At 50.0% G+C, this 25,997-nt stretch overlaps 2 protein-coding genes across 4 annotated transcripts in view; one reads left to right on the plus strand and one right to left on the minus strand.

Annotated features, from left to right (window-relative positions):
* Positions 1 to 5,028: 5,028 nt before the first annotated feature.
* On the minus strand, positions 5,029 to 9,912 carry NCDN (neurochondrin). Of its 3 annotated transcripts, none has more exons than XM_048052756.2 (7): positions 9,721 to 9,912; positions 9,221 to 9,392; positions 7,927 to 8,913; positions 7,181 to 7,422; positions 6,435 to 6,659; positions 6,077 to 6,219; positions 5,029 to 5,769 (listed from the first exon to the last, which is right to left on the minus strand). In XM_048052756.2, exons 2-7 carry the CDS (start codon positions 9,344 to 9,346, stop codon positions 5,333 to 5,335), a joined length of 2,160 nt encoding a protein of 719 aa, XP_047908713.2. In that variant the 5' UTR covers positions 9,347 to 9,392; positions 9,721 to 9,912; the 3' UTR covers positions 5,029 to 5,332. The 3 variants fall into 3 exon arrangements, with proteins under 3 accessions (XP_047908713.2, XP_047908714.2, XP_013039815.3); XM_048052757.2 differs by having other exon boundaries at positions 9,716 to 9,873; XM_013184361.3 differs by lacking the exon at positions 9,721 to 9,912 and adding an exon at positions 9,595 to 9,700.
* KIAA0319L (KIAA0319 like) overlaps positions 9,912 to 25,997 on the plus strand; it is a 31,543-nt gene continuing 15,457 nt past the window's right edge. The window contains exons 1-6 of the mRNA XM_066982383.1: positions 9,912 to 10,106; positions 11,299 to 11,465; positions 16,497 to 17,191; positions 22,473 to 22,764; positions 24,864 to 24,965; positions 25,838 to 25,935. Of these exons, the coding sequence (XP_066838484.1) occupies positions 11,324 to 11,465; positions 16,497 to 17,191; positions 22,473 to 22,764; positions 24,864 to 24,965; positions 25,838 to 25,935 (1,329 nt within the window). The 5' untranslated portion in view covers positions 9,912 to 10,106; positions 11,299 to 11,323. The remainder of the gene's footprint in view (positions 10,107 to 11,298; positions 11,466 to 16,496; positions 17,192 to 22,472; positions 22,765 to 24,863; positions 24,966 to 25,837; positions 25,936 to 25,997) is intronic.

Consider the following 25,997-nt stretch of genomic DNA (forward strand, 5'->3'; position numbering starts at 1 on the left):
GGGGCGAGGGAGAAAAGTCTGGGGGCGCCCCGGGCCTGGCTCCTGCCCGAGGGGACGGGAGGGAGGGAAGGGAGGGAGCCGGGGCGCGACAGAGCGAGGGAAAACCGGGGAGCAACGACAGCAGCGTGCGCCCCCTCTTCCGTCCCTCCCCTCCGTCCTCCTTCCCTCTTTCTCTTCATCCCTCCCTCTTCCTCCCCATCCCTCCCTCTTCCTCTCCATCCCTCCCTCCTTCTCTCCATCCCTCCCCATCCCTCCCCATCCCTCCCTCCTCCTCCATTCGGGCCCTCCCTGCGGTGCAGGGTGAGGCAGGACCAGAGCATCGGGTCCCTGCGCAGGGCACCAGGCACCGAGCACCAGGCACCGAGCACCAGGCACCGAGCCCTGTCCGCAGCAGGGAACAACCCCCATCGATGCACACACCCCGGTGACACGCACGGGGCACGCACACGCAGACCCTGATGCGCTGGGGCACTCACCCTTGCACCCGCCCCACGCGTGGCACACGCTCGCACACCCCCGGCGACACGCGGCTCCGTGGCAGGGCCCTGCTCCCGCTGCCCCTGTCCCCGCCGTCCTCACCGTGCCACCCTCCGTGGGCCCCGGCCACCCTCCTCCATGCTGGAGTTTCCATTCGTGGCAGCGCGTAATTTGCGTGCAGGCAGAGAACAAACACTTTACCCTAAACTGTAACACACTGTGATGTGTGATAGACATTAACAAACACAATCCCACATTACATTTAATTTAATTCCACTCTTCCTGCCCCGAGCTACAGCTCCCTTCATTTTCATTTTTTCCTCTGAATTCCCACAACTCAGACCTCTTTGATTTCCAGGTTTAATTAACAATGCTCATTAAATGCATTTTTATTCATTTCTTTTAATATTACCCTGCCACCTGTCTTTAGGAGGCAGAGGCTGATCATTTATTCTAATTTATTTCTATTAAAGATGGCATTTAGGGGAGGGAGGAGGGCCGTGCAGGGGTGTAAGGGGCTGATCTGTTCCAATCTCCTCATCCCCCCTCGAACGCTTTTCAGGGAAGCCGCTCCTGAAAGTTCGTGTTTATTCTCCGCCAGATCTGTTTCATTTGCTAGGAAAAATCGGATTGGACGTGCCGTGTTTTGCAGCTATGTTCCAGTTCATTCTTAAAGTCCCTCGCTCGTCTAGCCCGCACAAAGCCGATCCTTTCTTCGTCTCAAAGAGGTGAAGCGGTGCAAAGCCCTGGCGGTGCGCTCAGCGAGCCGGCCTGCCCGCGGCAGCTCGGGGGGAAGCCGTGCTTCCACCCCAAAATGAGGCAGAGCAAAGGAAAGCTGCAAAACTGACGGATGAAGGGAGGGAAAACCAGCAGGAAAAGCTGCCCTGATGCCTCTGGGTGCAGCTCGGCGGCTCGGCACCGCGGTGGCCCCGATCCTGGCCGCCCCAGCCCTGCACCCTTACGGTGGCTTTCCGGGGGCAGAAGGCAGCCTGGGAAACACCGGTGGCGATGCCAAAATGCTGTCACCTGCTGTCCCAAGGTCCCCGGTGGGGCTGCTGGTGCCATGCACGCCCTGTCCCAGCAGCTGCCTGGTGGCGTTGCTGGCTCAGAGCGGCCGCAGCAACTGCTGGGGATCCTCCGAGTGCACCGCGACCACGCGCAGTTCCCGCTGCTCTCTGCTCCTCGGCCTCCGCGCTTAAAGACCACGTGCATGTCCAGCCGGGCTCACCTTTTGCTCTGCTCGGTGTCCTCCATAATTGCTAGGAGGGATGTGACCCAGGTGGAGACCTGTCCCCTCTGCCCCCGGCTACGGGGAGCTTTTGCCACCAGCCTGGGCCCCGTTCCCAGCCCCAAGGGCCCACTTGTTGCGTTTGCACCCAAGCCAGAAAACTCTGAAAAACTGGTTTTGTGACAAGGGTCCCGGTTCTCCTTCCCAGGCAGATCAATGTGTGCTTCCAGGAGTGTGCAAGGGGCTTGAGGGAGCCACCTTTGCTTTCGGGGTCAACAGTAAAAAAAAAAAAAAAAAGCCATGCCAAAACAGGGTGCTAGGGGCACGGGAACAGAAATATGTGCTCACATCTCACTGCCCCAGCCAAAGCCGAACTGGTTCTTCCCCAAAACCTGGCTCCCATGGGCAGCTCAGAGAAATGTGGGCTGCTCCCGCCCCTTCCTACTTCCCCTCTCTGGGAATCCAGGAGGGAACAAAGCTCCTTGCCCCAGGATGGGGCAGCCGCCCCCGCACCCTCGCCGCCCCCATTACGTCCTGCAGCTCGTGGGAGGGGGCTGCTCCCGTATCCCTCCGTGCAGCGACTTTCTGAAAGACTTAATTTTATTGCCAGGGCTTTGGGGATGCTACGGATACACACAGTAAGATAATGCATGCCACAGGAGGGCTCGCAAAGGCATTATGACATTTAAGCTGTCACGGCAAAACGGAGCGTGCATCTGCTCCTCGGGGGCCTTATTCTGCTTGGCCAAGGCAGGGTGAAGGATTGGCTGCTTCCCGGCGAGCTGGCCCCGGCGTCGCGAATGCACCGGGAGATAAAGCAGAGCTTGCTCTGGGTGTCGCCGGCTGCAATCCTGCTCCCTGCCGGGATCTCAAAGCACCGCGGTGGAGAGGGGTCCGCGGGCAGCAGGTGCCATCGCCCACCCCTGGCACTGGGGGGTGGATGCCCGAAGGTGCCAGATCCCGGTGGCAGGACCCGCAGCTGGGCTTGCAGAGCCTGGGGTGGCCCGGGAGTGCCCCCCCCACAGCCTTTGAAGCCTCAGCCAAGCTGCTGGCAGCCGGGGCACCGAGCTGGGGCACGCCGGGACCTGCAGCCGGGCACGAACCCAGGCGGCGGAGAGGCTCGCGTGGCAGGAGGCCTCCGCCTGCTGCGCCCGGACCTGCTGCAGGGTGCCAGGGCCCAGAGGAGGGAAATGAGCCTTTCAGGAGTGCTCTGTCCCAGCAAGGGGTTAAGAAGGTGGTGTCCTGGGACGAGAGGGCACTCGTCATTCTCAAGGCATCGGCACAGCGCTTCTGCTCCGGTGTCCAGCCCGGGAGAGCTCCCGGAGCAGCACCAGTTTCTTCTCCTGTCCTCTGCCAGTTCGCGGCAGCCATGGGGATGATGTTTCATGGCACGGAGAGAAACAAGACTCCCGAGGGACGTCGAGGGCCTCAGGAGGGCTCTGGCATTGTCCTCACACCTGGTGGGATTTTCCCTTGAAGAGGGTGAGGACGAGGGGTGTGGGACCAACACAGGGTCCTCTCCGGGATCCTGCCCGTGGCTGAAGCCCGCTGCCCGGCACGTGCTGAAGGATGACCTGGAGGACATCCCGCGGCCCTGGGTCTGCTCCCAGGGAGTGGGGCTGTGCCGTTAGCAGGTGGCCTAATTGGGAATTAAAGGCAACAGTGAAAGGCCTCTGGATCTAGGACTGCTCTGGTCTGGGATGAGGTCCTGCAGGCTGGGACGGGATCTCTGCTGGGTGTCGGAGGAGCTCCTAGTAGCTCCCGTGGGGATTAATGCCGGCCAGGCCAGCACTGCTAACCCCCGGGAGCTGGGGGCATGGGGAGCACCCTCCTGCTGATACAGGTGCCTGCCTCTCGTTAACACTAATGATAGCCTTCTATTAATTGGAAGCTCACACCCTTTGACCAGAGGCAGAACAGCAGGAGGGATGGGGAACAGTTGAAGCTAAAGTGTTTGAATGTGTTTTGTTTTTTTTTTTCTTACAATCTGAAGTGTATTTCTGACTGTTCCAGCGGATTGAAGTTCGCTGCGTTGCAGGGATGAGCTGTTCTTGGCAGCACAGGGAGGCTTCCAGCCCACGCGTGCTCAGAGTTATGCTCTTTTCCAAGTCCAGGAGCCTCATTTGCTTGTTTGGCTTGCATCGCTTTCTGCTGGTAGCACCTACCTTTGTTTCAACTTGCATTAAGCTTTCAGGGCTGAGCTGGAAAGATCAGAAAGATACTTTTCCCGAACAACAGCAGACAGCAGACGCCTCCTCTCCGGTTACGTAAGGCATTTTGCTTTCATGAAACGGCGAGTTAAAAATACGGTATTAAGCAGGAATGCTCCCGGTGTCAGCCCTCTTTTCGAGACAGCTCCTCGCTTGTTTTTTCTCTCAATCTGGCGATTCCACGGGTCCCCGCTCCCCAGGGCTTTGCAGGCAGCCGGGGTCAGTGCCGTGTGTCTGTCCCGCCTGCCAGACCCGGTCCCCGCTGACGATGCCGCTCCCAAAGAGCTCTTAGGGTGACACCTGGTGGAAACGCCTCGAAGTGCCCGGCTGCAGCCCGAGCACGGAGCTCTGCGCCTGGCGGAATCAGCCCGGCTCGAACCACCGCTCCATCCAGGCTGCTAGTTCTGTTTTTTGTTTGGTTGGGGTTTTTTTTATGCTTTTAGGCTCACGGGGCACCCTAGGGCTGACCGCCCAGGCTGCAAAGCCAAGGGTGCAAGGGATGTACATCGTACATCGCTTACGTTCTTACATCTGGCCGTCCTCTTCTGCAAAGCCTGCAGGGAGACGGTGAGGTGTGATTCATCCGTTTCTGTTTCTTAATCCTTGTCTGAGGCTCCAAAGAGAGCCAAGGTCTTTGCAGGTTGAAGAACTCCGCTCCCTGCGAGACCAGAAAGCTCTCCCTACACATCCCATCCCTGCTGCAAGAGGGAGCGTGAGCAACCAGCACAAATTAGGGCCGGGCGTTGTGCAGGTGTTTTACGGGGCAGCGAGTGGTGCTGTAAGGGCTTTCTTTCTAGGCATGGATGTGGGGTGATGGCACTAGTCACAGGTGGGAACACACAAAGGGCCTTTGGGCACCCCCAAACCAGAAGGGGACAGCTGTGCCAAATTATGGAGTTATTCTCACCGGTATATTTTAAAGCTCTTCATGTTCCTGCCTTTTGCAGACTTCTACTTGTAGTGCCAAGCTACTTTACCAACACACGGACCTTTGACAGAAGGAAAGGTGACATTCTGAAGCGATTACTCTGACAAAATTGGGAAGCATGTAAAAGGGAGAAGCAGGCGACAACCCAGGGCCCTAAGCGGAAATAAATCCCAGCACTGCATGAGTTTGAAAAATGACGCAATAGAAAACCTCTTTAATAATTAAATGGGCTGTTTTTAAAACAAAGTACTGACAGAAGGTCAAGCAGGGACATCTTGAAATGTTCTGAGGCACCAACAGTTCTTTGCGTCGGGTTCTGGACAGAACAAATCCTGTTGAGCTCCGCTGCATTGCTCCAGTTTTATGAAGCTGGTCATTAAAACGCCTCTTGTTGTCACTGGTACCAAAGGGTGCGTGAGAAATGCTGAACAGATCTCGCGCAGGTGCCTGGCTTCGCTTGCCACACCAGGGTGCTGCCGAACAGAGGCTCTATCGCTCGGACAGACACTGTTCCAAAGCTGCCATGCCGTACAGGTTGGCCCACTCCTCCCCGTGGTGGGACAGGATCACTTCCCTGCACGGCTTGCTGGCTCTGGCCAGCTCGAGCAGCACGCCCTGGAAAGCAGCAACGAGTTCAAAATCCACCGAGGCTGGAGCAACGCGCGTCAGTGCCTCCGAGAGACCTTCCAGCCACCGCGCCTGGAGGACAGCTTGCGGCAGCCAGGGGAAGAGCGGCACGCAGCCGGCCAAGGCCTGCATCCCCAGGAACCAGAGCTCGCGGATGTCACCCCAGGCACTTGCGTAGGCAGGGGACACGGCCAGGGCCGAGCAGCAGCTGCTGGGGTCTGCTTGGGTGACGTGGGCCTCTGACAGGAAGCGAATGGTAGCTCCGAAAAACTCCTTGGCAGACTGGGTTCCCTGAAGAACTGGAAGGAAAACGAAATGAATGAGCTGGTACAACGCTTACTCGGCTACCGGAGGGATGCTTCAGTGCATCTGCCTGCAGCAGAGCTGTCAGGGAGCAGAACGTCACGCTCCTGCTGTAGAAATCTCTTAACCCGTGTGGCTTCCCAGCCCCTCAGCCTGCTGAATTTTCTACATATTCCAGATTTTTGCCTTCGTCACGTTTTCAGTGCCAGAAATCTCGCCTGAAACTGGGCCTGCTTCCCTCGTGTTTGTTTTCTCCAGCCTACCCACCCAGAGCCCAGCTTTGCCAGCGGGAACACTCCTCACCTGCTGAACTTGCGAGGACCCTGGCCATCATCAAGCCCAGAGTGGCAATGTTGGCTGCTAGGACCAGGTGATCCTTCTGAGGTAGCAGAAATGGAAGAGACTTCAGCAACGTGCCCATCAAGGAGCAAAAGGCTTTCTCTTGCCTAGAGAGAAAGCAAACCCTGAGTCACTTCCTGATCAGAGCCGGACACACCTCAAAACTTCAAAGGGAAATGCAGCGTCAAAAAGGTAATGTGATGGGCACTGAGAAAAGGGACATCCCTTTTTCAGTACAGCGTCTTAAAAGATCCTGCAAGCTCATTTCACATTGCACCCTCTGACTGACAAGCTTTAAAACAAGCCTCTGCAGCTCTGTTACCTGATGAGCTCGGGTGCAGTCACGACCAGGTTAAGGAAAATCCCACAGGCAGTCTGCAGGCTCATTTCAGTGCTTGTCAGGGGAGTTAGGGACCCAGGCTCGGAGGTCAGCACCTTCCACTGATGCAGGAAGTAGTCACACAGCAGCGCCGGTGCCCCTTCTGAGATGAGGATTTCCCTGGGCCTGTCCTCGGCTGTTAAATGGCAAAAGCCAGGCAGCAGAAATCTAGAAGGGGAAAGAAATTGAAAACACAAGGTAGAACGCAGAGAGCTGGATCTAAGCCCTGCATTTGCATCCAACCAGGAGAAAAAAGGGGCCATAGAATCGGTACTGCAGGGAGAACAGAAAAGAGAAATGACTCAAAATCAGCTCAAGCAGCAACACAGTGCTGAGTTCCTCACGCCTCAGGGAAAGTATTGAAACCTCAAAGAAGAGACCATGTAGGCTGATCTGCTTCCATAAAGGCCCTATTCTTTCCTCTGCTTGCTACAGCTAAAGCCCTGACACACAGCTTCCACAAGTCCTTCCCTGCCTCTTAGTCTTTGTAAGCAGCTGCCATCTCACATTAGTCATACACAGAGGGCTTGGACAGCTGCATCGCGCTGCGGCAGTTCCAGTTGCCTCTTTCACAGGAAAGGATCAACAAGAACTTGACCTAAATGCAGGATGCGTTTCGCTGGACCCAGGAAAAAAGAGTTGAGCTCTTCTGTGGTGAAACGTATCAGCTCTGTGCTTAAAATACACACCTCAGAGCGTCCTGGGGTAAGACAGAGCCTTCAGTGCTGGCCAGCCCTGCCTGCACACCATCCGTCTGGGGAAGACCCTCAGCTGTGCCGCTCTCTTTGAAAAGCTTCTTGGCATAACGAACGAGGAAAGGCAGCAGCTCACAGATTTCCTGCTTGAGGGCGGACGTCTCTTCTGCCATCCAGGCTCCAAGGATTCGGACAGAAGCAAATATGAAAGGGTCTTGCAGCTCCTCCTCTTTAACCTGTGTGAAGAAGCAGACAGAAAATTACATGTCAGAGCCCCTGTCCTCACAAGCTACCTCAGGCATGAAAACCACAGTGTGCCAAGATGCGTATTTTGGTCTATGCAGCTATGTCCATGAGCTGCTGAGCTGACAGAGCCACTCTGGACTTCTGCAGCCATGGCATACGCTAATTCTCTTTATTATTTAGAGGTAGGAAAGGGATGGAATAGAAAAACAAGAATCACGGCGATCATGGAGTTATTAATTTGCTATCTTGTGATCTATCAGACTGGCCACATCATCCTGTACCTACACGTAGCTTTGAGACCAGTAAGAACCACTTTAGTGTTCCAGTGTTTTTATCTTGACCCAGGAATTCTCTCACTTTTACCTTTCTGATTCTCTCCCCCATCCCTCCTGGGAAGAACGAGTGAGCGGCTGTGTGGTACTTAGCTGCCTGCCAGGGTTAAACCACAACAAAGGGACATCAGACGTGCCCTCTGCTTGAAAGTTCTGCCTTACCTGCCTCAGGTAAAATATTACGGCTCCAAATGCTTCCTCCATGATCCTTATGAGCTGCATTTTCTGTGCTTCTTCCAGCAGCGATTCTTCTTCTTTCAGACACTCCTGGATGCCCATCTCCATGAGGACATAGCAGGCTGTTACCACTTCTTTTTTCCCCTCCGTCTCCATGGGATCTGGCTCCTCTAGGGTCAGGCGGACCTCCACACAAGCCAAGTTCACCAGCAAGGCCAGGAACTTGCTACCAGTACTCCCTGCTGGGATCCACTCTGACCCACAGGCCTGCATGAGGCAGGCAGCAAGCTTCAGAGCAGGGTCCCGCTGTGAATGGCTGAGTTTACTGCCCAAAATTTTGGCCAGCCCTTTGTAAATTCTATGGAGGCACTCAGAGCCCTTTGAGTCCCGTGTGAGAGGTGATGAAAGGGGGATAAAGTGAGGCAAAAGCTCGCACAGCTCAAATTTGGTCATGTCTTCAGCCTTGAGAAACTCTTCAGAGAGCTTGCTCAGCACGGCCAGGAGGTGCGGAGCATCTCTCTGCCAGCACTTCACCTCTGCTACAGCGAGCAGCCCCAAGAGCAGCGTCAAGGCACGGTCAGAGCCGTAATTGCCATTCACATAGGCGTGGCAGAGGGCAGCCACTGTTCCTTTGGTCACCAGCTCTCTGGGACCCCTGGGAGTGGCCATGACAGCAGTCAGGCACTGGTATGCATCATCGATCATGGAAGTGCTGTCCGGATTACAAGGGGAGACCAGGACGTCATTGAAGGTTGGGATTTTGTTCAGGATCTGGGAGTGGCCAGCTAACTCCGGATCGGTGCAGAAACATGCCAACAGAGTGAGGCCAAGTGCCCTGAAGGTGTGCTCGGGGCAGCCCGAAGGGGGCTCCCTGGAAGTCAGCAGGCGATTTGGAAACGTGAATCCAATTGCGTCAAAGATCTGGCGACGGGTCTTTGAGTCCAGTTCTCCGGCTCTGACTGCTTTGGTCACCTGTAAGGCAAACCAGGGGTGAGGGCACAGCATAACAAGAAGCTTTGCTAAGGCTTTAACAACTTTAGAGAACTGAATTATCAAATAAGAAGCAAAATTGTATTTCATGGGTGCAGAAAAGTGAACCCCTGACTGCTGAGCTGGTCGCTAGTCAAAGTGCTAATCCAGAGCTTTACCACAGGGCTTCTAGAGCTGTGGAAACGTTAACTAACCATCACCATACCCAAACAAAGGAGAGACGATGCCCACTTTGCTGGCGGGAGCATCAAACCAACCATTTGAAGCATCTTGCCCTTCTGACCCTTACCAGAAGCAAGGCAGCAAACTGCTCGCTGTCGCTGCTGGCGTCTCGCAGCACGTCGAGGCACCTCTTCAGCGTCGCGCTCCTGGCACCCGCAGCACCCTTGGGTGCAGCTCCGGAGCCTGAGGCCATGGCGATGGGGCCGGCGGCGCAGGAACTGAGCAGAAACGACGGGGAGCTGAGGGGAAAAAGGACAGGGAGCTGAAGGGACAGGGCGGGGAGCTGAGGGGGGAACGCTGAGGGGGGGACGCCCCCAACCCCACACCCAGAATGAGGCCGTAGCCCAGCTGAGGAACGCCACCAGCTCCCCTCGCTGCCGAGGAACCCACCGCAGCACCCCGACCTTCCCCGAATTACGCTATTTTCGGGGCAGCACCCACCCCGTCACGCCATCCCCTCGCGGCCCTTCCACCCCCAGCCCGGCCTCACGGCCCACGGCCCCGCTCCGCCTCGCAGCCAAACCGCGCTCTCCCTCCGCTCCGCCAACCAATCGCCGGGCACCTTACTGAGCAGTCCCCGAAGCCAACGGCCCCCTCGCAGGACTGTGGGCAAACCACCCGTGACGGCCAGGCCGGCGGGTGGCAGCGGGACAGGGGGGGACTCTGCACCGAGCCGGGCCCAGGCGGCTGCGAGGGCCCGGTACCGGCGAGGCGGTGCCCTCACAGGCCGCCCCGGTGTCGGTTCCGGTTCCGGGAGGTGTGGGCGGGCTTCCGGGTGAGGGGAGGGGAGCGGGCAACCGCCGCTCCTGAGGCGCCGCCGCCGCCGCCATGGCCGCGGGGCAGGAGGAGGAGGCGGCCCCGGCGCCCCCCGCCCCGCCGCGCTCTGGGCCCCGCCGCCCGCCTGAGGCCGCCGAGGAGCAGCGGAGCTCGCCTCGCCTCGCCGTGCGCCGCTGGTACGTGCCCGGGGCACCGACGGGCACCGGGAGGCGGGGGGATGAACGAGGGGACTCCCCCCCCCCCCCCCCCGTTGTGTGGGGACCCCTCCGGTCTGTGGGGACCCCCCCAGTGTGTGGGGACCCCCCTCAGGCCCCCCCAGCCCTCGTCCCGTAGCCCCCCGGCGGTGTCCCTCGGGACCCGGCACCCTCAGGACCCCTTCCCTCCCGCCCCCTGTGTGCCTCCCGGTGCCCATGTTGGAGCCAAATTCCCCCTAAATATAGCAAATAACGAGCGTTTAAGCGGTGCGCTGGTCAGGGCTGCGCTGATGCTCCTTTTTGAGCCTTCGGTGATGACAGGTTGAGCTCCTGGTGCCTAACAGCGTTTTATTTCTCCTTGGAAATAGATATTGGTTATTGCTTGTGAGCTAGATAATAAAGAGATATAAATAACTAGTAAGAAATAACTAGTAAATAAATAACTAATAAGATATAAATAAGAGATATAAAAAGGTATATGAAATATATAGATTTCTATATAGATATATAGAATATTTTATAGATACATTAGATATTTTATAGATACGTTTCTTTCTAGCACACATCACCCAGTGCTGATGTGGGTTTCAGGAACACGTGAGGCAGCCTTTCTCCTAGAAAGGCAGAGGAGCATCGATGCTTTCATTTTTTGCACCCTGCAGAGCGAAATACGAGGCAAAACGGGGCTTTAGCTCGGCGCCGTTGTGTTCTCGTCTCTGTTTGTTTGTGGCTGGCACCAGGCAGCACCGCCGTGCAAGCGATGACGGCGCCGAGCAGCTGTGCGGGGTTTATCGACGTCCGCGTGCCCCCGGTGGGGCTGGGTGGGCAGCTATCGCCCGTGGCATATCTGAACCCAAATGTGTCTCAGGAATCCAGCAGACTGCGCTTTTGGATAATTTGGTGCTGAAAGTGGTGGAGACTAGAAGGGGAAATCACAGGGGTGATGAGAGGGTGAACTGCTGCAGTTCCCAACTGGAAATTCTGCTGCTAAAGGTCTTGGTTTCGCCTGGTGACATTGATAATTACTTAGCAGCAGCTGGACAAAGTCACAGCAGATAAGATTAGATGTTCCTTTTCGTCCACAAGTGCTTCATGCTCTTCGTTATGTTGACTGGGTCCTTGCGACAATATTCCAGTTGCCAGTAGATGTTTTCTGTTTTTCATACATTTCTAGAACCCTGTTGCTGCCCGCAAAGGCCATGGAGAAGAGGCTGGAAGCCAAGTTCAGCATCAGCGCTCCGTTTCTGTCGCGATATTGCCTGGAAAGACCTGCAAGGGAGCTGAGAAGTCTGCAGCTGTTCTACCTGTGTGCTTGCCTGTGTGCCTTGTGCTCCTCGACAGGTGATTCTTCTGTTCTGTCTGGGGCCGCGTATCTGTTCTTGATTGTATTGATCCCTCTCGCTTGTTTGAAATATTCTGAAAGGAAGGCGAAATTGTTAGCAGCTAGACTTTGTAGCAGATTAAAAACAAATTTGATAGTTGCTAAACGATCTGTCAAAGTCCTAGAATAAATAAAACTCTGTGGACAGGTGTGGGGCGCGAGGGGGGTGTTTTGTATAATGCTATATCGCTCTCGTAACCAACTGTTATTTTGAGTAACCAAGTAGTTGGCAGTTGTCTGTCTTTTGGGTATTTGTCTGTCTCTCACAGAGAGTTTTCTCTGAGGCAAGCGTCTTTTTTCTTTATTTTTTTTTTCCCAAAAGGAATCAAGTGATATTCTGGATAATAATTTAATCTAAGCGATACCCAAAAGAGGTTGGAAAGGGAGGAACATTTTTTTTTTTAGCCCTCTTATATTTAAGACTCCCCCAAACCCAGTGTCAATAGTCTGTATTTGTCTACTGGTGAATATTGTTTGGCTTTTATTTCCTGTTCAAACTTGAGTAACCAACCACCTGCTCAAGTAAATAACCGAATCGGCAGCTTAGATGGCTGCTTTCATGTAATGGCCTGGATGGGATTTTTTTCTTGTATCTAAAAAAGCTCAGATTCTCTCTTTTTTCGGAGAGATGGGTTAAGTTTCTGTGAGTATTTTGAAGACACGTCTTCACTCAGAGGTGGTGGTTTACCATGTTTTCACATAGCATTTACCAGATCTTTGTGAAGAAAGCTTGTTCTGTGGCTGTTTTCTTCAATTTGCAGTGAATTAGAGGCTGAAGGCAGTGGTGTCTTCAGTATTTATTAACCCCTGTGACAGCTCCCACTTGCAGGAAGGTCTTAATGTCTTAATGGCAGCAAGAGAGGAAAAGGGGGGTTGTTCTGCTCTGCTTCTTCCATCCCTGGATATGTTCTGTAGGGTGCCACAATGTCTATTGTTTCACGGGGCATTTCTTGACACCTACCAGTAAGCTTGACTGAGCTAACGAGCTGTGAGATCTTAATCTGCTAATTTAGAACCTGGAAAAACGGAGTTGTATTCCTGTTCCTAGTAAAGTGTTCTCAGCACTTTGTGTTTCAGTGGTGTGTCAGATGGATTGTGTTTCCTTGTAGACCGGACTTTGTACTTAACGTTTCCTGTCTCTAGCGATATCCTAGAAGTTAGAGCTCTGAATCATATGTTGATCTTGCACGGTGCTCTGGCCGGTGCTGTGGCTTTGAGTGTTTACCTCCTTGGGAGAGTTAAAAACCATGAAGGCTGATGCTTGTATGAAAACAAAAGTGATTATGTATAGAGCATTTCTGTTCTTCTGGTTTCGTATGTGTCACTTAAGCAGCAGATCTGTTAAACTGAAGAGGAATCGTGTTTGCATGGAAACTTACGTGATCGTGTGGCATTACCTAAGAGGAATTATGTTGACACACTTGGTTACATGTGACAGATTAAAAAAAAAAGTCTGTGCAGTCAAGTCTTTAATCATTAATCTGGTATCATTAGGGATTAACTGCCTGAGTAAGTCTATGAACCTGAGCTTATTAATAGAAACTGTTCCTACCCGTTTCATTCTCCTGCTGTTCAGCTGTGAGCTGCACCGCAGGGGCAGGAACTCCACAGATTGAGAAGGAGAGCGTTTTTTACTGGTCCTAGAGAAGAAGAAAATGACAGAAACAGTGTGTCTGGCACAAAGAACTGGAAGGGGCTGAACGGACAGCTTCTGTCTTAATAGACTGAAGTTGGTAACTCTGCCTGTGCTCACAGCTGCCTCCTGTTTGGTGCAGTCCCATGCCTGCCGAGGGCAGGCGCTGCACCCAGTTCTGGGGAGATCCCTGTTTGCAAGGCTGCAGGGAGCAGCGTGGGGCTCCCGTCACCGTTCGTCTGGCCCTTAGGGTGCTGCTGTAGGACTGCAGGGAGGCAGCGTTTCGTGAAGAGGCTGTGTGAATTTTCCTGGCAGACCGGAGATGAAATGCAAATGTGGATTGAAGAGCTCTGCTTTCTGCCACCGTGCTTCAGTAAAGTTGTGTGAATCTGCGGTGCCTGCCAAACGCCGTAGGAACTGCGCAGCTGAAAATCAGTATGGTTCTGTGAGAAATGCACATCTAGACTGCTGTCACAGCGCATTGCAGGTTGCCTTTTAGCTTCTGTTGTTTCTCTGAGTTAACTGAGTTTTAAGCTGTCCGTGTACAGCAATATGGAAACCGTGTTGGCTAATTTCAGATAAACATGTCCTAGGTGGGCATTAGCAGAGCACTGGAAATGAAATCTGGCCAAAACATAATTCCAACTCTGCATCTTGACTTAGCAGTTAAAAGAGAAGCAGAATGCTCTCAGCATGGTGGTGGTTTGTCATCTGGGTTCAGTCATGGCTCTGGCATACCTAGGAGATGCTCGTGGGGTTTCAGGTATTAAATTTTAAATGAATAAATGTAATTCTTGTGTATGTGGTAGTTTCTCACACGGAGTATCTGGGATCCATTCTCTTACATGTGCTACATTCTGTTTGTGCTTAGTTCCAGGGCTGATGCTGGAAAGCTCCTGATGAGCTTCCTTGGGTTCTGTATTTAGTTAATTAGTGTGGTATGTGTGAGCCAGGGCTCGTGCCTGAGGAGGAGGAGCAGGGGTTTTAGGGATGTGGAAAGCATCCCATTTCCCTTTTGCACGGGATGTATTAGGGACAATGCTTCACCTTTCACAGGCAGTGATTTATTTTTTTTTTTAGACAGCTTGAGTCTTTACAGGTAAGATCCTCTTGAAGGTCACAGCATGAGCATTATCCTTCCATTTGCTACTTCTTTCTCCAAGTCCGTTGTGCGTGTGGCCTGTATCCACACGTACGTTTTGTGTGTACAGCCCCCTCCTTGGACTCTGCCCTCATTCCAGGCCCGTCAGGCTGGTGCCAGGTGCTTGTCCCTGCCTGCGCACGCGGCCTCGTGGCAGGGTGGCTGTCAGCCCGAGCACCTCGGAGTGGAACGAGGTCAGATGCCTGCCCCGGGCAGGCTGCCGTCTGTTTGCTCTCGAAGGAAGCGCTGCCTGCTGATGAGGAGTGACAAGGATGGCGCTGATCTTAAAGGTGCTGTTGTCAACGTCTCTTTCTGTTGAACATACGCAACGTTTCACTTACGCGTTGCAGTTGGACGTTTCTCAAGAGAGGAGCTTCCCCTCCTTCCTTGCAGCTCTGGGTTCAGACACCTGCAGAGAGCTTTGGTCCCCCGTGGCTTGGGCACAGATCTCGAGCGCCTTCTGTTGCAGCTGATGCCAGCTTTCTGGAGCCTCGTCTTTGCTGAGCTGGCCTCACAAATAAGCTATAAATAACGCTTCTGCTTCTTCCTTGCTGATGTCTCAAAAAGAAACTTTCCGTGTGGTGCGAGTTCCCGTTTTGGGTTAAGATTCTCGATGTTGCAAGAGATTGCACAAAGAAGGAGCATGGATATGGCCGTCACCTGTTATTTTTAGCAATTGTCTGATCCCTTCTGGGTGAGAAGGTCACTGCGTTTGGACATCGTTAATGACCAGTGGGAAAAGAGCTGATAACACCTACTGTGGTGTTTGGGATAACTGAGTTACAATGAAATGCATCCTCCATCATCCCTGCTTGCTTTCTGGGGTCGTACGAGGTTATTCAGGAGATGTTGGGGGTTGGTGCAGGAGGAGGGGGAAGGTCACAGTACGTTTGTGTCGCCACCTTTGGGTATTAGCTGTGATTCAGAGGGGCAGAGTTCAGTGCCACATCATTAGTGTGAGGTAAGTGCCTGTGGCAGGGATTTAAAGTCCTTAAATCAAAAGTAACCTAAAATGTCCAGGGTGGAAGATGCAGTTGCCTGTATCGGTGTGTTCCCAGAGTTTTCCAGGACTGGTGTTCCAGGAGGTCGGTCACTGCTTGTGAGCTCCAGATTTGATCAGAGAAGTATCTCCTCCTCTCCACTTTTGTCTGTGTAGTGTTTGGCACTTGGAAAGCTTCTTGCGACCTGAGCCTGTCCTGGTCAGCAGGGTGTCACAGTAGCGTTGGCGGGGGGCCTTGCATGACTGTTTTCAAGCCTGATAAAACACACTGCAGTGCCGTCACCAGATCACTTCTGTTCGGTGGATAACGACATGGAGATTTGTGTGGCTTTTCTTCTGGGCCTCAACAGATTCTATTTTAATGTGTTTGTAACTTGGAAGTGCCAGAAGAAGTGGGATGAGAATTCTTTTCAGTGGAGACAGACAGATGGATCAGCAGCCTTACTTACATGCCTGTTAGTTTTAGTCCTACTATAGTGAGCGTGGCTATAATTCAGCATGAATTCTGTATTCATTCAGAGTTGCTGAAACAACAGTGTGTTACTGAACTCTTCTTTAAATGCTGTCAAGAAATGGCGATCGGGTATTAGGATTTAAATTCAGGCTTCTTTATTATAACAGAGAAAAAGGTTTTTTCCCGTTTGCATTGTGTTCAAGAACTCCCTTCCTGACAGGGAGCCAGATCTGGAGCATAGTGTCCAGCTGCACAACTCGGAGTCCAGTGACATAGTTTGTAAAGTAATCTTCTAGTGACCTATTATCCCTTGGATGCTGAACACAGCACAGTGTAGCAGCCCCATAGGTCATTAGTCTATTTTTAGGCAGTCCTTAATCTGTAGAGCTCTGAATTTTGGAAGCCTTTAATCCATTGATCCCTGCAAGCACTCCAATTTTTCATGCTAAAAAGAAAAATCCATGTGCAGAGCAGTTGCTGCTTTGCCCCTGATCTGAGGTCTGAAGTAACTTGCCTCTGAAATTATGTCAAATGGCTCGTGGTCCGTTTGATAGAAGATGTGCAGATAGCAGATTAATGTCTAAAACCTGATGCAAAGACACTTAAGACCAGGTCTGGATTCCAGGAAGCCCTTGTCGAGCTGTTCTGCACCCTGTCTCCCACATTACTTCTGTGCTCTGAATTCATCTTGGCAATAGCGATGAGGTTTTATTGTCCACTCCTTTGAAAAACTGAGAATTGTTTTTTGTCTTCCCTTTCCCAGATGCAAATTGGAACAGATCTAAGTGTGAACCAGGGACGATCCTGCTTGGTGGACATTTGGGATCGTGGGAGGATCATCACTTACAGCTTCTGGAAGGATTTCATACTGTACAGTCCTGTCAGACTGCTTGCTGCCAGAGCCCCACCTGTGATGCCTTTTGGTTCTTGGAAAATATGTGCATCCAGGTGAACTGCACTCTGCCTGCCATGTGTCAGGCGAACAGGACTGGCTCTTCTGATTCCATTTTGGTGTTTTTAAAGAAATCCAAAAGCACAGAGCACTTAAAGCTTCAAACAGGAAGCAACACAAAGACCTGGCTTCGCAGGTGGTTGCACTGGGGCGTCCCTGTCCCAGGGAAAAAAAGACTGCGGAGGTCCTTCCAGAAATGGAGCCTGGCAAATAACGGGGTGGAACTCCTGCAAGGGGACGTAGCAGCGAGCCCCAGTGGTGAGGCTGCGGCCAGAGCATCAGACAGCAAACCTAGAAAGAGCCGAAGTGAAACGGAGCGCTTGAAGGATCAAGTACTGAGGCGCTTAGTGGAGGACAGGCCTGGTCCTGAAACCCATCCAAAGCAAAGGAAAGACTCACTGAAACATGGGCAGGAGCCGGACGATGAGAAAACCAAAAGCCCGTTCCCTCCTAAAAGCGATATTGTGAACGGATCAAGTGATGCAGACAGTGTTGGCTTTCCGCAGGTAAGGGGGATTTCTGGGACGGCTGTCACCCTCCAGCTCTTGCTGTATGCAGACTTGGACTGGAAACTTTTTAAATATAGGATAACTTTCTGGATGTCTGTTCTCAACCTTCTAGCCCTCAGTCAACAGAGCAAGGGCAGGTGTTTTTTGTTTTGTTGGGGGTGGGTTTATTTTCCTCCTTCCTATTTGGGAACTGTCTTTGAGAAGATGAGGAGAGGTGGAAGTCCTGATATGGCTTATTTATCCATTGTATAATCACAGAACGTACACAGAGATGAGGCGCAAGGGTGAGATGTGACAGGATGTCAATGGGAAGCGCTTGCGAGTTGAAGACTTACCTATAAAAGCACCTTTTTAGATCCACAGAAGTCATAAACTGTTTTCTTTTGGGTAAACTGTTTGCTTTTGAGTGCTGGATTGAGGCAGTTAAGTACGTTATTTATAGACTTCTGCGTCGGGTTTCCCATGTCAGCGTGCTTGCTTGACTTGGCATCTTATTTTTTTCCTTCTGTTTTTGAAGACAGTTTCAGTTTCTCAAATCCACAAAAGCTTACATTGGCACTGGTTGAATGAAGCCAGTTTAGTGTCTATTCCAAGCACGTACAGTGTTAATCTAGTAAATCCAGATGTTAGTCTCAAGAGAAAGCACATTTCAATAGCTAAATGATAGTTGTATTTTCGAATCTGCTAATATTTTTTTGAAAAATCATACAGAAAAAGCCCAGACGGGTGACGGTGAAACAGGAAGAATCCTATTCCATGAAACTGTTTCTAAATCCTTGAAGCCTGCTGCCTTTTCCTGTTGTTACACTCTTGTTCTGGAAACTTGACTGAATTTATTTCTCTCCCTTGTATGCAAATCTTGGTTCCAGGTACGGCTGTGACTGGTGTGAGCCACCACCCTGCAGAGCAGGATGTGGAGAGCAGCCAAAGGACACCGCTGAGAGCTCCAGGGCAGCCCGGGTGGCGTGTGAAATCATGCACTAATACTTTGCAAATGTTTGATTTTCCAGAACCTCGCAGCGTTCAGGGCTGCCATAACATCTCAGCTTTCTCCCTCCCCTGCAGTACTGCAGCATTTCTACCCTGCCTGTTCTTTCTTCTTCCTAATATCTGAGATTTCCTCGGTGACCCCATTCTCTCATTCATTACGTACGTAATGTCTGGCGAGGCTTCTTGACAGCCAGCCTTACGTGTTGTCTTTTGCTCTTGGGTAATAGTTGCTGTCTCCCTGCTTGTTCAGTTTGTTCGTGTTATTGCAGTTCGGTGCCTTCTCAGTAAGCTGGCTGCAAATATTACATTTCATGGATTAATCAGCTGCTGAATAGTGCTGAGTATCCAAGGTTTCCCATCCTTAGGAAGTGCTCTCCTTTGTCATTATGGTGCACCACTGGAGGTATGCAGGGGGAAGGGGTTTTCTTGCTGTTTTTTTGCTAGTAAGAAAGCCTGGATCTTTTGACAAAACGCCGTTTTGTCACAATAAAAACTTTTTACTGAAAAGTACCAGCTGTGATGAAATTGGTGGCAATCACACTTCTGAGGTGTAGGGTAGAGTTCTCAAGAAGGGGAAAGAATTAAAAATAAAAATCCACCTTAACAGGAGTATTGAGTCAAAGCTAATCCTACCCAGCCCTGGGCTAATTCCTTGATTATCGAACCATCCAACTTTCACAGGCAAAATATAAGTCAAGCTATGCAGCTGTCCTTGCATTTCTGGTGTGAGAGCAGTTTAATTTAGGCCAAGGATATAACGTTTGAGGCTGCGTACTTGGGACCTGGCCAGCCTTTGCAGGAGGGAGATGCTAAAACAGGGAATTTTCCAACTTGGGTTGGTTATGGGCCAAAATAAGTAAAGTTACAGTTACACATATACTAAAATCAATAAAATATCATCTGGGTTAGATTTGGTCAAGTGCTACACTGCTTCAGCAGGTGGATGCAGGGTGCTTAATACTGTTTGTAACAAAGGTTTGGCAGGTAGGCTGGAAGGTGGGGAGGATGCTGGATCATTACTGCATGCGAAGCCGTCCGTGCTTGGGAGCATCAGACATTTGAAGTGGGAGAGGACAGGTGAGGCCAGAGGGGCTCAACTCCTCCCTGAAAGGCGAGAAAGAAATCAATGTGCGTGTTCTCCCCCTCTGTTACGAGCATTGAATGCATGGCAAGGTAAATCTTTTCCTTTTCTCCTAGAGACCCAGGGAAAACTCAAGCGACTTTTTAGCACAACATTGCCTCACTGAGTTTTAATTTTCCTCTTGGAGTTCTGACGGCTCCATAGCCACCTGCAGCGCCACTTGCTAATGTGCAGCAAGCATTCATTTGTGGGTTTACTGTATCTGTGTTCCAGTGCTCTAATGTACCAGGATAAGCCGCAGCGCACCCTGCTCATCTCTCCTTCTCTAAGGAAGAGAAATGTGTGCTTTTTCCATTAGTGAGTGATGTTTGCCAAGCACCAAAATCTTTCTGCCCTGTTGCAGAAACACTTGCCAATTTTAAAACCTAGCGACGCATTTGATAAAACCTAGCGATGCATTTAATGGCCACTCAGGAGAAGCGTGGAAGTGCAGCGCTGCTGATGAGAAGGGCTCCTGCAGCACTGCAGTAGTCCTGCAGGCAGACTGTAGGAAAAGGCTGCAGCCCTTAAAGTGGAGTTGGTAGAGCAGAGCCAGAGAGCTCGTTCCTGCGTTCGCAACTTGGGCTGTTCCTGGCCCTGGCAAGCCTAGTCTGCTCTCTGAGGAAGGAGGAAAGGTCTCTCTTCACACCCAGCACTAATTCTGTGATGCTTTTGAGGTTACTCAAAATTTTGAGGGTCTCTGCAGACGCTACACCTGGTGCAAACAATCGAAGATGCAATCTAAGCTGCAGAGAAACTATTTCAGAAATTCAGACTAGGCTTACCCGGGAAAGACCCATTTACATTAATCAATGGAATAAAACTCCTGACATGGGTATTTTTCTTTCAAGTAACTGAGGTTCAGTGCAGGTTCTGATGCGTGTAGCCTGCTTTATTTGAGTTTTGCAGATGTAAGACCCTCAGAGAGGGGGAGAGGTCACTTGTCCCAGGACAAAGGCAGTTAGGGGTTGGAATAAATGCCTGACACATGTTTTCTCAGGCCAGTCTGTCACTTCTCTCTATTTGGTAAGCTAATAAGATAGGACAGCTGGCAAACTTCTACTCTCCCCCTCATTTATCCCCAAGAATGAAGTCTTCTGTTCTTTGCTTTAAAGAATTTGGGTTTATGGAGTAAAGATAAGGAATGCCTCAGCTTGCAAGCATTGGAGGCATTTTGGACTGCTACATTGCTCCAGGCAAAGCTTATCTAACTCGAGCTGTCCGCAGACATTTGGCGGTTGATTCATCCCGAAGACTTCTGGGAAGAAGAGGATCTCTGTTAACTGTAGAGTATTTTAGGCATTAAAAAGTGAGGCGAGGAAGGCGAGGAAGCATCCAGCTCACTGGAAATATTACTGAGCAAAGTAGAGCCGCAGCTGCTGTGCAAAGCAGGCGGACGCTGGTCTCCCGTGCCTTGGTTGTGACAGCTGTTGTTGCACCCGGGTGGGTTGGTTCTCAGTAAGCAAAAAGCGGCTCCCTGTTGTGGTCTGCAGCCGTGGAGACTTTCTGCTTCCGTGCCTTTCCTGAGCAGTCTGTCTCAAGTGTCTTTGAGTTCGTGCCTGGCTGTTCAGCTCTTGTCATGCTAGCATTTCTGACTTTATTTTATTCACGTACTTGGCAGAAGTGTGTCACCATCTCCAGTTGCTAAAGCTGTGGGTTGCTGTGAGATGGTGCTGGCTGGGACACCTACCGGTCCCAGCGCTGCTGCTGAAGAGCAGCGCAGGGCAGTGTCAGGCTTTGCTGCATCTTTGTTCCAAAGAACCTGCAGTGTTACTAAAGATGGAGGAAGCCCATCAACAAGTAAGCAAATAAAGAAAAACAGTTCATGTCCTTAACACTAATAAATAGTGTTTGGTTCCTTGGTCCGTGAAGCTCAAAAGTTGGTTGAACATACAAGTGAGTTGAGGTGTTTGAAACTCCATCACTGGGGAAAGTTAGCTGAGATATGGAGGGAGGAAACGATTTGCCCAAGTCTGCAAAAGTGCTTTTGCAGAGAAGCTTTCAGTGCCTTCATCGGTACTCCTGGTTTGGCTGGCTGTTCCAGTACGTGCAGGATGGCTTTGTTTTTAGAACTGGCATTGAATGGTTATAAGCACAGCCCAATGTTAACAGATTGTTGCCCACGGTGGTTTAAAACGCTTTTACAGTCCCTGTTTCCTGGACTGAATGCCAGTAGCACGGTATAGTATAAAAGCTTGATAATTTTTCCTTCAATATGAACTTTTAATCAATTCCTGTGGTGGGCAATCCAGTTCCAAAACGCTTCCCAAGTCAAAGATGGTAAGTTGTTTCATTTTAAATATTTAGCAGATGTTCCCAAAATAGATTTAGCTCAAGAAAACATGCTACACACATGTACTTTATGGTAAAAGGTGAATTGTCAAGAGTACTGCCTGGCAGACTAAGAACTGGAATAGGGCTAGGTACTGCAGAAGGAATTTTCTGGTGAAGGAAAGGAAATTGTTCCTGCCACTTTGATTATTTTCAATAAAGTGGTTCATCCTCTATGGATGTGAGCAACCTTTCTGCCCGCAAGCTCAGCTCCCTGCCCCAAAAGCATCTCCTCTGGCATGCACTGAGGGAGTTGTTTGTGTCAGGCCACTTTGCTTTGAAGAATGGTTCTGAAATAAACTCCGTCTTGCTGAAAAGATTGGGTTATTAAATAAAAATGCCACTGCAGTCATCCTCCTTTGTGCTTGACAACTGCACGTTTTTAGGAAAAGGACTACATGGCCTGGGTAAATACCCAAAATGTACCCCAGCTCCCGGTCCGTGTTTCCTGCTCCTGCCTTATCCCAGCTCTGTTCTTTCAGTCCCGCTCACTCACAGTTTTGAACCTGGATCTTCTGTCGTGTTTGCCACATCAATAGCAAGCTGTATTTGGACCTAGGATCTTAACTGGTGTTCCATGGAGCTAGAAACGGTCTGTCTGCTGTGGAAGGACATGGAGAAACATTCTAAAAGTGGAAGCAGTAAAGCTTCCTCCTTAGCGGGAAAAGAAACCAGGGCCTTTTTTTCAGCTTCCTCCAGACTGGAGAAGTGCAATTTCTGGTGGAGTTTATTCTACAGCGTGACCCAAAGGAATTTGGGTCCAGTGTGAAACGAACACAGTCAAACAAAACCGACAGTCAGAGCTCAATTAAACTAAGACTGCTCTTTTCTTTCCAGACCCACACAGGAACACCCACACCAGAGCTGTCAGCGCTGACTACTTTCTCCAGTCCCGTAGCACTGGGCTTGACAGCTACTGGAAAGACGGAGAAGCCTGAGCAGCCAGATGACGCTTTCATCCATCCCCACTCCTCAGATACGCTGCCCACCATCAGCCCTGTGCAGGGGAAAAGCACAACAAAGCTGCAGACTGCTACTTCTGTGCCAAGCGGTGTTCCCACAAACACTAGTGCTTCGACAGTCCAGACCAACACTGCTGCATCACCGAGTACTACTGCCACTACCCCAGGTGAAAACATGCAGTGCTTCTGCAGAGGTCATCTAGTTAGGTTTTGTTAAGCCATCACAGCACTGAAAAACACGAGGTAGTTTCACAAATGGTTGTACTTTTGAAAGGGTGCTGAGATGTGTGTCAGCACTTGGGGTGCTTGGTACCCGTTAACTGATGAGGTCCTGGAACGGGACTGCAGCATCACAAATCTGCACGTGACCCTTGGGTCTGTTTCCAGGAACAGCTTGGAAGTAACCGATATCTTCGTTCCCAAAATGCAAGTCGAGATGGGGTGCGAGGCACAGCCATGTGAAGCGTTCTTTCAGCAGTCACGACACACTGCTGTCTCTCAAGTTTAGTGACAGAGATGGGGTGTATCCGATTCTTTTCTCTTCCATCCCTGAAATGTCAATGCACAGTTCAGCCACAGAGCAGTGCACTTGGCCATTAGCCCACATGTTGCTTTGCAGCAAAATCACGTTTCTATTCACACTGGTATTTCTTAAAGCAAACATTTGAGAATGTATAAAAACAAAAATGCACTTTGGACAGTTCTGTTAACCCGCCGAGGCCATTAGCTCATCCTATAAGGATGCGTGCTTACATCGAATGATGTTTACTGGTCGTGTGATATCTCAGAATTCTGTTAATCCAGTTTGCTGAATTTCTTTTGAATTTAGGGTTTCTTTTCCCTTACAAGGGAACAAATGGAAAGTGTAAAGGAAATGTTGCATCCAAAGACATTTTTGGCAGGAAGCTGATTGGATGCCTGTGCTAACAGTATTCTTTTTAAGGACTTACCCCAGCTAAAACTGGAAAACTTATTTTAAACAGCTTCAGTGGCTTGTGCTGGAAATGTAATGTAGCCAGGGCCTCCTTGTTTTGCTAAATAATACAGAGAGGATGATGTGAAGGGTATTTTTTTCTAAGAGGAGTTTTGGGGTTTTGTCTGTTTGTTTTGTTTTATTTTTTTTTTTCTACTGAGGTCAGATTTCTTTTTGCCTTGGAATTCTTTGCAGCTGAAAGACTACTGGAGTTATAAAATCCCAGGAGATGGAGTAATTGAGAAGGGGGGAAAAAGGATCTGAAAAATTTGTTTTCTTTTAGTTAACTGGTTAATTCCAATAGCTATTAAATAGAAGAAAGGCTAAATGTTTACTGACATTTTCTGTGTCTATCTTTACTTGGATTTTTGATGCATATCTCTGAAACATTGTCTTTGATGGGGTCAGACTAGGAAATAGCAAACTTACATTCCTGTTTTCTGTGCATAATTCCCAGGCCCAATAATAAAAAAGACAAAAATAAATGGGAAGAGGAGGAAGCTGAGAGGTACTCTTAAGAAATGCAGTGAACTTTCTGGTCATTTTAATGCTAACAAGCAGAAAAAAAAAGTCACCAGCCATAATTTTCTGGTCTTTCCCTAGTAGTCTTTGAAAACAAGCTACCTGTTAATTTATTTGAAATAGGATTGCAGGAAAAGTCTTAAGAAATGCTACAGGCCTGTCCTATTTGGAAAAGAAGTGGATGAAAACAAAATGTAAATAAAAGGAAAAAAAGGTTTGTGTTTTGAGTTCCCATACGCAGTGTGGTAGCTATGCAGATTTTAGAAAATCTCGTAGCCCGCAAGCAGTTTTTCAACTAAGAAATGCCTTGGATTCTTCGTATATTTGTAAAGAACTGAAAATGCAGTTTGGTAAATAGCAGTGTTTGTCTTGCTCTGCCATGAGGCTGCAGCTGGGTTCTCTGCCAAAAACCTGTCAGCTGAAACCCTTCCCGTCCTGCTGGACCTGGCTGAATAGAGGCCCCTGTGCAGGGCCCAGGGGTCACGTTTCAGCTCTTTAGAAAAGGAGCAGGAGCTGCACAGTGTCTGCAAAGAGCTGGAGGTGACTGAGTAATTTTGGGTTTGCCTCGTAATTGTAAAACCCCATTAGTGCTTGTGCTTTAACAATGAGCCTGAAACCTGAAACAGGAGCTATACTGAGTGATGGGGATGTTTACAAAATACAGCCAGTTGTGGCTGATCTTTATTTCACAGACTGTGAAGCCAGGGTGGTGTTTTATGTACGTATCTAATTTTTCTGTTCCTCTTTCAATTCTGTGTTTCTCCCTCTCAGTTGTGAAGGAGCTGGTGGTTTCTGCTGGAGACAGCGTCGAAGTGACCCTGCCAAAGAACGAAGTTCAGCTGAATGCGTTTGTGCTTCCCGAGCCACCACCTCGTAAGGCTTCCCTGAGAATTCTGCTAATGGCTTGTGATGGTGAAATGACAAACAGGCATTACCTAAAGCATTGAATAAGGGCAGTCTTGAAAACATCTTTGTCAAAGAAGAGTTTCCTGTAAAAATTTTTCCTCTTGTGCTGTTGCCTCATATGCTGCCTCTCACAGAAAACAGAAAGAGACAAAAAACATAGAAAGTGCCACAAAATCATTAGGTTAGGTTTGGGAGGCAGCATATTCTCAGTGCCATGTGAAGAAGCAGCTCTTCAGTGTGTATTAGTGATATTTGCTGGTACATGACAACCTCTCTTAGCACATATTCTCTCATTTGGTGGATTTAAATCTGATTTGGTGGGCTCGACAAACTGAAGAATATTTTCCTATGCAGTTTTCATATCATCATACGAATTTTTCATGGGTATTTGTGAAGTTCGTGCTTATAGCTCGGTCCACAATAGCAGTGAGAGACTGTAAAGGGGAGGCGAGCAAGCTACATGTTGCGCAGCAACAGGGGTAGATGAGATGTATTCCTGTTCAAAAACCGGCATTATGTTGTGCCTGCAGGATTTGAGGGCACAATAAGGCTTTTCTCTCTTATCATTCTGGAGCTGTGATTGTTCCAAACCTCTTCAGTGCCTTAGAGGCAGAATGATGGATTTTGGCTCCTGAGTAAATGTGTTTAGAAGCACAGATTGTTTCTTTTCCTGGGTATATTCCCAAAATCTACAGTCCAAACTCCAAGCTGTCTCATTTCTCTGTAGTGCAGCAGAATGAGCCTTGTAAATGTTTAATACCTTTGCTTTTTTTTCAGCATGGCAGAAAGGCAGTCTTTTAAAAACTAACTTTTGGATTCTTATTTTTATTTTTTTTAAGGAACCACTTATTCCTACGAGTGGGAACTGATTACTCATCCGAAAGACTACAGTGGAGAAATGGAAGGGAAGCACTCTCAGACCCTTAAGTTATCTAAGGTAAAGCTTATTTTGCTGCTTAGTATCCTATTGTATGGAATGCCTAGTGGAGAAGACGGGGA

Source organism: Anser cygnoides, chromosome 24 (assembly GCF_040182565.1).
Source record: "Anser cygnoides isolate HZ-2024a breed goose chromosome 24, Taihu_goose_T2T_genome, whole genome shotgun sequence".
Classification (NCBI taxonomy): Eukaryota; Metazoa; Chordata; class Aves; order Anseriformes; family Anatidae; genus Anser; species Anser cygnoides.

Coding starts and splice junctions, on each gene's coding strand:
- NCDN (XM_048052756.2), bottom strand. CDS start 9,346: ATGGCCTCAGGCTCCGGAGCTGCACCCAAGGGTGCTGCGGGTGCCAGG. Junction 8,914..9,220: donor AGTTTGCTGCCTTGCTTCTG/GTAAGGGTCAGA, acceptor TTTGCCTTACAG/GTGACCAAAGCAGTCAGAGC. Junction 5,770..6,076: donor GGTCCTCGCAAGTTCAGCAG/GTGAGGAGTGTT, acceptor TTTTCCTTCCAG/TTCTTCAGGGAACCCAGTCT.